Consider the following 13,023-nt stretch of genomic DNA (forward strand, 5'->3'; position numbering starts at 1 on the left):
CCTAAAATAAGGGATTCCCATCCCACAAATTCTCAAGATGTGTGGGGGGCGGTTTGCTGGATTTCTGCTATGTATGCAGAACGGATGGCAGAAGAGGGAGGGAAAGGGGAGGAAAGCAAAGAAATATTAAATTCCTTAAATAGAAAAACAGAACACAGAGCTCCTCAGCATTTTTTTTGTCCTCTGTACCCCTAGTTACTTTTGAAGAAGAAAACAAACCTGATGACTTACCCACAATCCCTTGGTGACAACAACTTAAAGATGAGGTTAACGCTTGAACTGAATACTGGAAAACTCCTGGGTGCCGATGCAACCCTCCCCCACTCCCCCCCACCCCATGGTCCCAAACCTGGGCTGTTTGTATACTACTGATGCTTCTACAATTTCTGCAAGTTGGAAATATTTACTTCAAAGTTTATAAAAGACTACAAGGAAAATAATACCGCAATTTATTTTTCAGTTTTCTTTATTTGTAATAAAATGTTTAAGCAGGGGGGAAAAAAGCATCCTAGGATTTTTCACTGTGCCTCTGTATCTAACGCTTCACAAACTCATGTGAACACAAACACATTCCATGGAGGTCTGGCCTCAGTTCACAGTAGTACGAGCATTTTGTGATAGGCCTGATCACTCTCCCCCTGCTTCACAGTCTTCACAGAGAAGAACTGGTGACTAATAGGTAACTACAGCAAAAAGGCTGGGAAGAAAACTCAAATGCACACTTCCCTGCACAGAGGAGTTTGGCACTGAGCTATCTCCCCGCCACATGGGCACCTGGGTGCTTTAGGCATTTTGTGAGTCAGCTGGCACACTGGAAATAAATTGATGAGAGGCAGACAGCTTCAATCCAGTTTGCAGACCACTGAGATTTTTCAAGTGGCTCTGTGAAGTGGATACATGGAAAAAGCACCTTGCCGGCCTTCCTGCCACCCCACTGTCTCCTGCCGGCTCCTCTCGCCCCACGAGTGTATGCCTGTCATTGGAGGCAACTCAGCGGCCAGGATTCTTTTCATTTGTTCTTATAGTTAAAGCAGGAATAAGAAGATTTGCCATGTAGCAGGTGCTCAATAAATACTGCAGACTAATCCCACTTTTCAAAGCTTAGAGGTTAAGGAGATGACTGGTAAGCAGAGAAAAGAAGTAGAGCAAGAGACTAGGAGAGGGGCTTTAAACACCGCTGGTTTGTTTATTTTAGAAGGAAGGAGAAAGTTATCTGTCCAAATACACATCTGGCTGAAGTAAAAGAAAACACAATGCTATATCTTTTTTCCTCACTATTTCTAAAAAAGGGTAACCATTTATTTCATAGAGGGGGTGGGAATTTTGAAGAAAGATGAATTTTTACATAGAGCCAAAGATTTTTAACTAATTTAAGGATGCGGGTATATCCCAAAGTTTAGAAGCTTTTTATTTTTATTCCCTGCAGAAATAAGGATGTGGGCAAGGAGCCACGAAGGAGCCATCATCCTATACATCTATATAGGCCCTGTGTTTTCCAAAGCATTTTCACTAAATGGTCTTATTTGATTCTCACAGCCTATGTCCACCCCCCAAAACTATAAATGAGTGCGAAAAGGGATCTAACATTTAATTTCAACCTAGTCTTATTTCTTCAGTTGTGGGCTTTGGAGAATGTCTTTGGTTTGTGATCTTTTTTCCCCTCTCCATAGTTCAGCATTGAACAGAACATAATCTTCTCACAGTCATTTTCATATATATCAAACTCTGCATAAAAAAAAAATAGAAATAGAAATAGCAAGTTGTTTTTTCATTCATGATAACTCTTCATCATTGACTTTTCAGAAAACGTGTGACATCCCTTTATTGCTGAAAATATCTGCCTTTTAGTCATGTTAATGGGAATTCCTTAAGCAAGCATGCAAAGAAGCTTCTGCTTTCTGCCATCACTAATATCTGCCCCTCTTTTTCTGTGCCAGTCTGTTATCGACCCATACTAGTTGCAAACGAGAGAGAATCCTAGTTTGTGCCTGTCTGGCTGCCTCTGGGACAGATAGACCCAGGCCAGGCTCCCCAGTCTCAGGTCCGGCTCCACCCCTGGGGCCTTCCTCCTCGCCTGGTGCTCAGTGGACATGCACGCGCGGGCCTGTGGATGCCTTTCTCGTAGCTTGTGTTCTGCTTCACAGACTAGGTAGACTCTCTTTAACTGGAGCACCCCATGTCCAGGAACACACCCTATCTTAAACAACAGAGTCACTCTCAAGAGTAAAAATATCTTTTCAGAACCACTCCTCATTTCAAATTCTGAATTAGAATTTTCCAGGTTCTCTAAATACAGCTCCTGATATTAACTGACTGCTTATAATCCTTGAATGGGTTTTTGTTGTCTTTTATAGTCTGGATTTTTTTTTAATTTCTGATATTTAAGAAAACTACTCTTTAAAAAAATCAGTATTTTCTGGCATTAATCACTGCCCCTTGGGGAGGGGGGTGGAAATCACTATGAACACTTTTGCAGGCAGTCTGCAGATATCAGTCAGGTGCACGGACTCCAGCCCCAATGTCCTGGGAAGAAACGAAACGCACTGGCCCAGTACCTGCCTAAGAAAGCTGGATTTCAGTGAGGCTTCTGTGGCAATGGGCAAGGATGGGCTCTTCACACTAAGGGATGTGATTCCAGCAGGTGGTCTGGAATTCCCTTCCCACATAAGCACTTTTAGGGAGACTTCTGGCTAGGCAGGTTGAGCTCCAGTGTGATTGCCCCTGGGGGCTCCACTGCAGTGATCCACTGTGCAAGGGCTAACAGGACCCCCTCAAGCCACAGCATACCCAGCTGTTCGAGAACAGTGAAATGCTCGAGAGAGTGTCTGGAGGGAGGGTGGGCACGTGTGCAGAAAAAGGATTTGCTTTCTCATGAAATGTTAAATTAGTTGATCTGACGCTTAATATTCTTTTCTTTTCCCCATGGGAAGGAGGTGACCCTAGGTCCAGTTATAAAGACTTGCTTAGCAGTTAGCAAAAAGTTCTGCCAGTTTGGCAGATTTTGACCATTAAAAATCAGTGAGAGCAGAAGAAATGGACAAATAGTGAAAAGGTAAGCCGTGTGTATGTGTGTGTGTGTCTGTGTGTGATGTTTTAAAGAAAACTGCTGCTGGAAAAAAAATTTGGAAAAGTGACGCTAAGAGAGTATCACATGTAACTAGGTAGAGGAAGCTGACACATCCAAAATTACTAGCTATAGATTCCAAATGCATCTAAAGCAAGGAGGGGGGACCGCTGGGAAGCCCTGAGTAGAGCTGGCAGGGAGGAGGGTCTAGCAAGTTTTCAAGACAAACGTGTTTAAGAAATAAATGACTCAGTGATCTCTGAGGCAATTGCCCCATCACCATGGGTGCTTAATAAATCACAATGATGGCAACAAAGTGGCGGTGTAATGTAATGGAAATAAAATAGCTGGGACACTAGGCTAGTCACTTAATATCTTTTCAGCCTTGATATCTTTATTTGTAAAATGGAGTCAGTAATAATTCTTGTCTTCTCTATCTCAAAGTGTAGTTGAGAAAGATATTAGTGAAAGCCCCTTTAAAAAGTTAACGTGTGCCGAGAGGAGTGGCTGGAACACACAGGAGAGGGTTTCTGTGGTGCTGGCCACGTCTGCTTCTTGGTCTGATGCTGGTCTGCATGTGTGTGTTCACTTTGTGAAAAGTGAGTGAAATCTGTGCATTTTTCTGTATGCATATTATACTTTCTTAAAATGTTTATTTAAAAGTCAGAGTAGGCCAAAGAGTTTTTAAAGTTAGAATGATGGTGAGAAGGACAAGGAAAATTATAAATGTGGGATCTGAGTTCACAATCTACATTCATTTCCCTTCCCACCCATCTTAGCACACCTGTAGACTCAGGACTTGACAAGGAACCAGTGATAGTAGTCAGTTGTTTTCTCTGTGTGTTTTGCTTGTTACTGAGTAGTATTTTCCTGGTAAAGAAGCAGGAGGAATGAACCAGGAAGTTCCTTGCATGCCAGAAGGGTCAACAATAAAAAGCAAAGAGCCCAAGCTGTCACATCAAGGGAAAGATGTGATTAGAGAGATGTAACATGCAAAGAAATTATACGAAAAGTGAATTCAGTTGGGAGAGCATGAGCCCCAAAGAGCCCTGAGCAGTGGTCATGATCAGATTCTCCATCTTTCTGTCAAATGTAATCGTATCTGAGTTGGCAGTGTATTTATTGCTAAAGTGAAGGGCCAGATTTTACACTAAACATATTTACACATTTACATTTGTGGCCTATAAACACTCCACGTTTCACTGGCCATGACATCAAACACATTTACCAACAAAAAGCATATGCCTAATTACAAAATCATAGGGGAGTGGGGAGGCAAGTGGCAGCTGATGGGCAATGAGTGTGCATGCCTGTGTGTGCATATGAGTCACCAGCTGCAACTCCAGGAAACTGGGAGAGACGAGAATGGATGCTGACAATGCCGAACCCTCTTCACTTGGCCTCTGCTCCCCAGGCCTGTCCTTGTCTGGTTCAGTTCTAAAGCGGGAAGGGGACCCTGGCATTTCAATTGGACCCAAAGTGACCCCTGGAGGAGCCCACAGACACCAGCGTGGTTCCCAGGCACATTTCTGATTTGGATTGAGTTTTGATGCTGTTATGACCCTTAAGCTACCCCCAAATGACTTTCTCGGTCAGTAATAAAACAGGTGTGAGCAAAATGTGTCGCCAAGCAGAGAATTTTAAAACTAAACTAGCATCCTTACTTCCTGGCTTTGGGTAGTAAGATCAGATCCCTACCCATCAAGAGCAGTTGTAATAACACTGTTAGTTGCTGCAAGCTTGGTCCTCAGTTGAGCAAGGAAACCAGAACCCACCAGGGCCACAGAGAGGAAAAACAAAGCCGGCACAACCACTGGCCTCAAACAGCCCTTAATAAATGACATAGGCTGGTATTCCATCAAAATAATCACCTTCCATCAGAGTAACCACCTTCTCCCTCAGCTCCCTCAGAGGACAGGCTGCGGAAGAAATGGTGGATTAAAAAAAAGAAACCGTGAAGGGCAGAAGTCTTTCTCCCAAATGGATTGCTTACAACATTTACTGTAAGGTTTTTCATAATAAATATACCCAAAACGTTAGTTCCATCAGCAGAAAAGTCTGGGCAGGAAAGGGCCCCGAGCAGGGGACAGGAAGGAGAGATGTGCAAACAGAAGGCATCTGAGTGCGTAAAAATCAGGAGGAAAATGAGTCCTCGTGTTCCCCTTTCCCCTACCCAGTTTCCTTTTTCTCTTCTTTTCTTTTTTTCCCTCTCTCTCTCCCTCTTTTTTTTTTTTTTTTTTTTTTTTTTTAAGAGGAAGGGAAGTGGTTCTTACATAAATGCAGGGCATAGGGATGGAGAGTAAACACCGTGTGGAGCAGAAGCGCTAGCGTATTTTAAAGAATAAAATAATTACCCAACAGAGAAAAAAGAAACCCAACCAAGAAACAATCTAAGGTCATGACACCATGTGTGGTACAAGGAGCAATTCAATCCATAAGGGCTTCATTACCCCAGCAATAGATAACATTTGGCTAAATCTAGCTGCAGATTAAATCTCCGCGGCACCGCGGAGCCCTGAATGGAGAGGCTCCTTTTTGTGTTGTCCTTCCCCGGGACCTGCCCCAACCATTAGCCCCGATAGATCCCTCTCCCTATTAACTGGCAATTCCCTCCCGACTGTGCTTCGGTCATTTGTCTCCAGGCTCTACGGGGGCGTTTGATGAGCAGAGAAACGAGGGGAAGGGGAGAGAAAAGCGTCGGGTTAATGAGTTGTAGCAAATCCACACTTTGTAGTTGGGAGGAGGAGAGCTGGTGGCCAATGTTTGTCCAACTGGTTTATTTTTCGAGACCAGCCTATTGAGAAAGGCTTGTTCAAGCAGGCTTCATCCTTACAAACACACAAACATCCTTCTGTTTGCCTTCAAAGAAAAGGGGACAGAGCTGAATTTGCATGCGAATGCGGGGCCCCGGGAGGAGACGTCCTTGCCCATCAAAGGCCACGGTAGCCGGGCAGCCTTTGTTCCAGCACCTGCTCACCCCGCGTTCCGGCCTTTGCGGGATCCACGGCCCACGCGCAATCCTTGCCTCCCACAAGGCCCTCACCCCTATCAGTCCGGAGCCCACTCCTGTCACAGCCCACGGGTCACCCAGCCCTGGTATCTCCTCCAACCGCCGGCCAGGCTGAATGGCCAGCGAAGCTGACTGCAGAACCACAACCGGGAGACTGGAGTAGCTGGACTCAAAGGACCCAACAATCCAGACTGAGGCAGGCAGGTCGAGTTTACTTTTCCTTACGGCGCAGGGCTCGAGATGCGCCGGCAGTCTCTCCAGCCAGCGCGGAAGAAGCGGGACTGGAACTGCGGACCGGACCGCAGCGAGGCTGGGTCGCCCAGCGCCTACCTGCCATTCCCTTCAGGGTGCTGACAGCCTGGCAAGTGGGGCTCCTCCTGGCACTTTTTTAAAGATGCGAGAATCTGAACACAAAGAGATTGGCCAGGAATCCCTGCTTTCAGGACATCCCAAGCCTCCTGCAAATAACCACACACACGTGACTGTTCTTGCACGCTCTCTTCACCACTACTTTCCGATGGAAATGTCACATCTGTGTGTTGCAGAAGGCTGCGAGGGGGCCAGCAGTGCCTGCGCCGTTTGGGTTCCGCCCGCTAATGCCCTCTCCACGGCCGGTGGCATCGGATGTCCGCGGTTGCAGTGTCTCCTCTGCCTTATTTGGGCTAAAATAAAAGTAACGTTTGCATATAACTAGAATAAAGATTCTTGTCTAATGATACTTCAACTTGCATCTATATATTTATTATTAAGTTTGAGGGTGAATGTGTTTAAACTCAATCTCTTCCGAACATGTCTCCTTATTTTTTTTAATTTTTAATTTATTGATTGTAGAGAGAGAGAGAAACACTGATTTGTTTTCACTTACTGATGCACACTCACTGGTTGTTTCTTGTACGTGCCCCGACCCAGATCAAACCGCAACCCTGGTGTCCTGGACAACGCTCTACCCAACCGAGCTGCTCAGCCAGGGAACTTCCAATATTTTCATAGGAGGGGAAAAAAAGGAACTTAATTTTGAGGCTGTGAGTCAGTTTTTTCCTCCCATAAAATAAAGGAGGGGACAGGATGTCAGGAGTGCATGTCGCTACAACACACCGCTACATTTCAGTCTTCCTAACTTGCTCGGTTCAATCTGCAGATCTGCACACGTGGACCTGCCGAGGTGCTCAAAACACGTCAATGAACAGATTCTACCTCCTCTGCAACGCACTGGTCCTCCTAAGCATTCAGATGTCTTGGTTTCATCTGAGCCCACATTAATATCGGTAGTCATCAGAACTACAGATTCTTTTTTGTTTCAAGGTCTACAAGTTAACTTTAACAAGTAGATGAAAACACACAGAATTAGAAAAAAAAAGATGTTCTAAATAATCTAAAATGTATAAATATAATTAGTTCCATAAACACCTGATGCATTTTCATTTTTATTACTTACTCATTTAAACTAGAATTTTGATGTTTGCCCTTTAGGATAAAAACTTCTCTATGCAGTTACTGGAATCTCTTCCCTTGAGAAAATAGCTTTAAATACCAAAACTTTCCAATACAATTTACTTGTGTATGTGAACATTTTCTTATTCAGAATTTCAAAGCTATTTAACTGATGATCACATCTATTAAAAATTTATAACTAAAATTGCCTATTTACTTGTGTTGCTCCTGTTACTATATAATATTACACTGCAGAGCTTTCAACGGATATTCACAATATCGTGCTCAAATGTCAGTAGAAATTGCTTGAAGTGGGAAGCTCAAAAATAAAAAGTTCTGTACAATTATTCTAAGGTAACTGTAGCTTTAATTTTAAATAGACTCAATGCCTCATCAAAATGGAATGAAATTAGATTTGAAAATGTATACCGAAGCTACTTCTTTTATTTGTAGTCATTTTAAAAAAACTTCTCATCTCCTACAATAATGCTTTTGTTAAATTCTATTTGAAAAAGAATCTGTTTTGAAAACATTTGACTTTCTATAATGGGTTCCTTCTCTCACACAGAAGCTTTTTTTAACAGAAAGAAAATTAACTAAGGGAATGGACTAAACCCAATTCTTTTGGTGGATTTTCATTGAAAATTAAGCATTTTATTTCTGAAAAAGTGTAAAAATCTTACATTAGAATAGTACAACAATTGCCAGTAAATTTACAATACTCCTTGTAAAGAATTATGCAGTAAGTACAAAATAAAATTCCGCATGTCTATTATGATACAAAACACAGGTTAAAATAAGAAATAATTTTGATTTTTTTCCTTGTGTAAACACGTTAATCGTTTTTTTCCTTTTCATGAAAAAGTACACCAAACAAGTGCCCTCAAATAAAAATTACTGCTTTGCGGACATTCTTCAGGGCCTTCACTATTTTTGTGTTCCTCTTTTTGAACACTGATCACTTTGTCTTTTTAAACGCCTGGACCTGAGAATCCCTAGACCTCGAAAAGGCTTAGAATTTTTAAGCGTTTCGCCAAGACCAGGACGCCACTGCGCCCGGACAGGACAGCCCGCACGTGCGCCTCTCCTCCCGCCCCGGGCCGGGCCGGGGCCGGGGGCTCCGCAGGAACCGAGCGGCCGCAGAGCCGAGGGCGCGCCGAGCGGCCGCCGAGCGCAGTCTCATCCGAGGGTCCGCAGCGGCTGAGCGCGAGGCCCGGAGCGGACACCACACCCCACCACCGAGACGGAGAAAGGAGCGGGAGTCCTACCTTCCGTTTCGCGAGCGCGCAACAGAGCGCCCTTAACCATTTGAAATCCTAGCAGTAAAGTTCTCCACACCGGGCAGGGCGGTCCCCTGGTGCAGGGTCAAAAGGGAGGAAGACGAGGACAAGGAGGAGGGACGGCAGGAGAAGCACGAGACGGAAAACGAGGGAGAGATGTGGAGACGAGGAAGCCAGGACAAAGGCAAGATGAGCAGCAGCCGACGGGACAAGGCGAGGGCAGCAGACGCGGGCGAGGGGGACGGCGGGGATACCTGCGCGGCGGCGGCGCGAGGCGGCCTGCGCGGGCGGCCGGCCGCGGCGGCGGCGGGGCCCAGGCTGCCCCCGATGCTCTCGATGGAGAAGGGCGAGCGCGCCAGGGCCGCGGCGCCCGGGCCGCCCGCCTTGGCCGCGGAGGCCTGCAGAGGCCCGGGCAGGGCGGCGCCGAGGGGGGCGGCCGGTAGCCGAAGGCAGTCCGGGCCAGCTCTCGGCGGCGGCGGCCGCTGCGCCGTGCGGCGCGGGGGGCGGCGGGGGCGAGTGCGGGTGGAAGGCGGCGGCGGCGGCCGCGGCGGCGGCGAAGAGCGCGGAGGGCGGCGCGTAGGGCGGCAGCTGCAGGCCGTAGCTGCAGGCGTAGGGCCCGTAGCCGTAGGCGTGCGGCGGCGGCGGCGGCGGCGGCGGCGCGGGCGGGAAGAGCGCGGCGGCGGCGGCCGCAGGGTCGCCCGCGCCCCCCACGCCGCCCCCGGCGCCGCGCAGCAGCAGCGACTCGGCGGCCGCCGCGTTGGGCGGGAGCAGCGGCTGCCGCTTGAAGCGCTTCCTCCGGCGCAGGAAGCTGCCGTTGTCGAACATGTCGGCGGACTCGGGGTCCAGCGTCCAGTAGTTGCCCTTGCCGGGGTTGCCGGGCTCGCGGGGGATCTTGACGAAGCAGTCGTTGAGCGAGAGGTTGTGGCGGATGCTGTTCTGCCAGGCGGGGAACTTCTCCCGGTAGTAGGGGAAGCGGCCGCTGATGAACTCGCAGATCTCGCTCAGCGTCAGCCGCTTCTTGGGGCTCTGCAGGATGGCCATGGTGATGAGCGCGATGTACGAGTAGGGCGGCTTCACCAGCGGGTTCTTGGCGCCGCCGCCCCGCGCCCCCGCCGCCGCCGCCGCCGCCCGCGCTCCCGCCGCCGCCGCCGGCCCCGGCCCCCGCCGCCGGGGCTGGGCCGGGGGGCGCCGGGGAGCCCCCCGTCTGCGGGGCCAGCAGGATGTCGTCGTCGTCGTCCTCCTCCTCCAGGTCCTCTAGTTCGTCCTCGCCGGCGTACGAGCGCCGCCGCCGCTGCCGCCGCCGCTGCGCGGGGACATCCAGACCCGGCCCACCGCCGCCGCCGCCGCCCTCGTCATCCTCCTCTTCCTCATCGTCTTCGTCCTCGCCCTCCCCCACCACGTCGATATCTGTCTCCTCGGCGAGGCCGGAGGCATCGGACATCTCCGTGCTCAGGGTCATAGCTGTCGCGCTGGGATGTTGGGGCGGCGCATAGGGGCGCCGGACTCCGGGCTCCCGCAGTGCCCCAGCCCGGGTCCCGGGCGCAGGGCCCGGCCCCGGGGCGCCACGCTGGGGGCGCGGCCGCTGCTCAGGCGGAGCTCCGGGGCTGCCCGGTGGTGGCCCAGGCTTTGCACTGAGAGTTTGTAACTCCTGCGCCGCCGCCGCAGTGGCCCCGCGGTCTCTGCGCCCCCTTGGCTCCTCGCGCACCCGGTCGAGGCGGAGGACTTGACCTTGCTCTTTCCGAGAGCCACTGGCCGGGTCAGTTGAAGAGGGGGTGACAGGGCCCTAGGTGAGCAAGTCTGAGCGTCGGAGCGCCCGGGAGGGTGCGGGACGGGTGAGAGTCTGGGGACAGTGCTCGGCGAGGCGAGGGGCTGAGACCAGGAGAGGGCGGACCTTCGCGCGGCTTATAGCAGAAGGAGGCCTGTCACATGGTGTGCACGTCAGAGCGCTACCGAGGGACGGGAAAGAAAGCCTAGGAAATCAGCCTTGCTCTGGAGAAAAAGTTCACCCGGAGGAGGGAGCAGGAACTGAGAAGAGGCAACAGGAGACGGGACTCCACCATTCCTTGCCAAAAGGGCTGAGACCTGAATTACGCATTGGCCGGCGGTGGTGGATCCGAGGCACAAGCTCGAGTTCCCGGCCTCTTTCTCTGCTGTTGGCCTTCAAACCCTAACTTCAGAAGCAGCCCCTTGACGCAGCAGACTGACCACTCCGAGGCCTGTAGGAGCCGTCCAGCCGGGCAAAACGACACCCCATCGTCTGAGGTGGTCCCTGGGGAATGGCCAGGAGGTCTGTCGAATTGTCCCCTCTCCTCTAGATGGGGCAGGTGGCTCCCTATCGGATCTGATGAGAATCCCCACTCCACCCCCGTTTAAACACAGTAATTGTTTACTGACCTTTTAACCCGTTTCTTTTGGTTCTTTCCCAAAGACGTGTGTTTTCTACCATCTGTTAATAAAAACGCCGTTAGGCTGGCGTTTTAGTCACTTATCTGCAATTGAATGCCCTAGAAACTTAACGGGTAAACTAAGCCACTCTAATGAGAGGATATGAAAATTTTCATGAGTAGAAAGAAAGCAACGATTGAGTTGTAGAGAAGAAATAGAAACACATTGAAAACCCAAATACGCACAAAAATGCACCTAGAAAAGACCCCCCAAAGTTAAGTTTTTCATAATGGAGTAAGGTGCTCTATAGGTACCAGCAGAGGCACGCGCTAGTCAACACTTCACAGTCATCTCCAAACACTTGAATTGCTACAGTGTATGCACTCGTCTGCACTCAGATGGGCTTAATAATAGAAACTACAATGATAAGTAAAAATTTTCAGGCGCGTTTTTCAAATTCTTTTTGAGCCCTGGAGAGTGTGGCTCAGTTGGCTGGGCATCCTCCAGCAAAGCCAAAGGTCGTCGGGTGTTTCCCGGTCAGGGCACTTGCCTGGGTTGCGGTTCCGCCCCCGCGCAACTGGTCACGTTTCTGTCCCTCTCTTTCTCCCTCCATCCACTTTCTTTGAAAACAAAAAAATAAAGTCTTAAAAATAAGTAAATGTTTTCTTGAAAATTCACTGAATATTTCCAATAGCTACTGGTGAAAAGAAACAAAAGTGTGTTTTTTTTTTTCAATTAACATTCAAGTTCTGGTCAACTCGATTTTTCTTTTCAGGTGACAGACAAGTTAGTGGAAATAATTCATATATGATTCTGTTTTAAGTGTACCTAGGATTGTCACAAACTCTCATTATTTTGGCTAGTAAAAAGTCCTAATAGCTGTGGAATTCATAGGCACATAGCCATACCTATCAGATTTTGGCATTTCCTAAAACACTTCTACTTCAAAGGGAGGGGCACTTGCCTAAAGTTGTAGCTCGCTCATTAAAAAATGACCACTTGATGAGAACTGAGAATCAAAACTCAATGGCTCTGCAGGAACATTCATCAGCTGCCCCTGTGTGTGCCGTTTTACGGACCAAGTACTCTTCACATTCTGAAGCATTTCATTATTCCCCTTATCAATCACAGAGCCTCAAAAATAAACTATCCCCCCATTTAAGACTTGTTTTAAAAATCGAGTTTTTGTTGCTGAGAACGGCTACCAACCAGTTACACTTGCAAATGACCCATAAAGTTCATCATAGGTTTGAAAGATCTATGAGAATGTCTCGAAGTTCTAAATAAATTATTTTTCATTTACTCTCGTTTGATATATGGCTGAACCATTTAATTATTGTAATTGGTTCAGGATTAACCTGAGCCAACATTAATCAGCACTATTAATCAGGCATTACATTGCTTTGTTGATGTAGCCAGGAGTCCTTACCAACGAGTTCACTTTTACATTTGAAAGTTTAAGTTTTGTAAGTACTGCTCAATCGATATGTAAATAAACACCATGATTTTCGTTGGACTCGGGATTGGTGTGTGGCGAAGTACTTAACGATGAAACGGAGAGGAAGAATTTGTTCGCCGACCATTAGCTACATCAGATGATCAGTTACAGCCCTCATTCCATTGTTGCCACCGCGCTGAACTTGTCTGGCCGAGCAGGGCACGGTGATTGACCTGGCGTTCCGTTTGTAACTGTCTGAAGGTCCCTCCCCAAAGGGTTAAAGGGCTGTTCCCTGAAAAAAAAAATGGTTTTTTTAAACATGGCGAGTTATCTTCTCACCATTCAGGAGAAAGTGTTAGGATTTACTGAAGGTCAGAGCATCAGATTAACCCAGGAGAGCCGCTGCAGGGACAGT

The 13,023-nt window shown here is 48.3% G+C and overlaps 1 protein-coding gene across 1 annotated transcript; it reads right to left on the reverse strand.

Moving 5' to 3' along the window:
• Window positions 1–8,656: 8,656 nt before the first annotated feature.
• Window positions 8,657–10,657, reverse strand: FOXD1 (forkhead box D1). The gene is given in 4 exon segments (XM_028506037.2): window positions 8,657–9,218; window positions 9,221–9,251; window positions 9,254–9,887; window positions 9,889–10,657. Coding segments are annotated over 4 exon segments (1,434 nt in total). The 5' UTR covers window positions 10,245–10,657; the 3' UTR covers window positions 8,657–8,805.
• Between the last annotated feature and the right edge of the window lie 2,366 nt (window positions 10,658–13,023).

Source organism: Phyllostomus discolor, chromosome 3 (assembly GCF_004126475.2).
Source record: "Phyllostomus discolor isolate MPI-MPIP mPhyDis1 chromosome 3, mPhyDis1.pri.v3, whole genome shotgun sequence".
Classification (NCBI taxonomy): Eukaryota; Metazoa; Chordata; class Mammalia; order Chiroptera; family Phyllostomidae; genus Phyllostomus; species Phyllostomus discolor.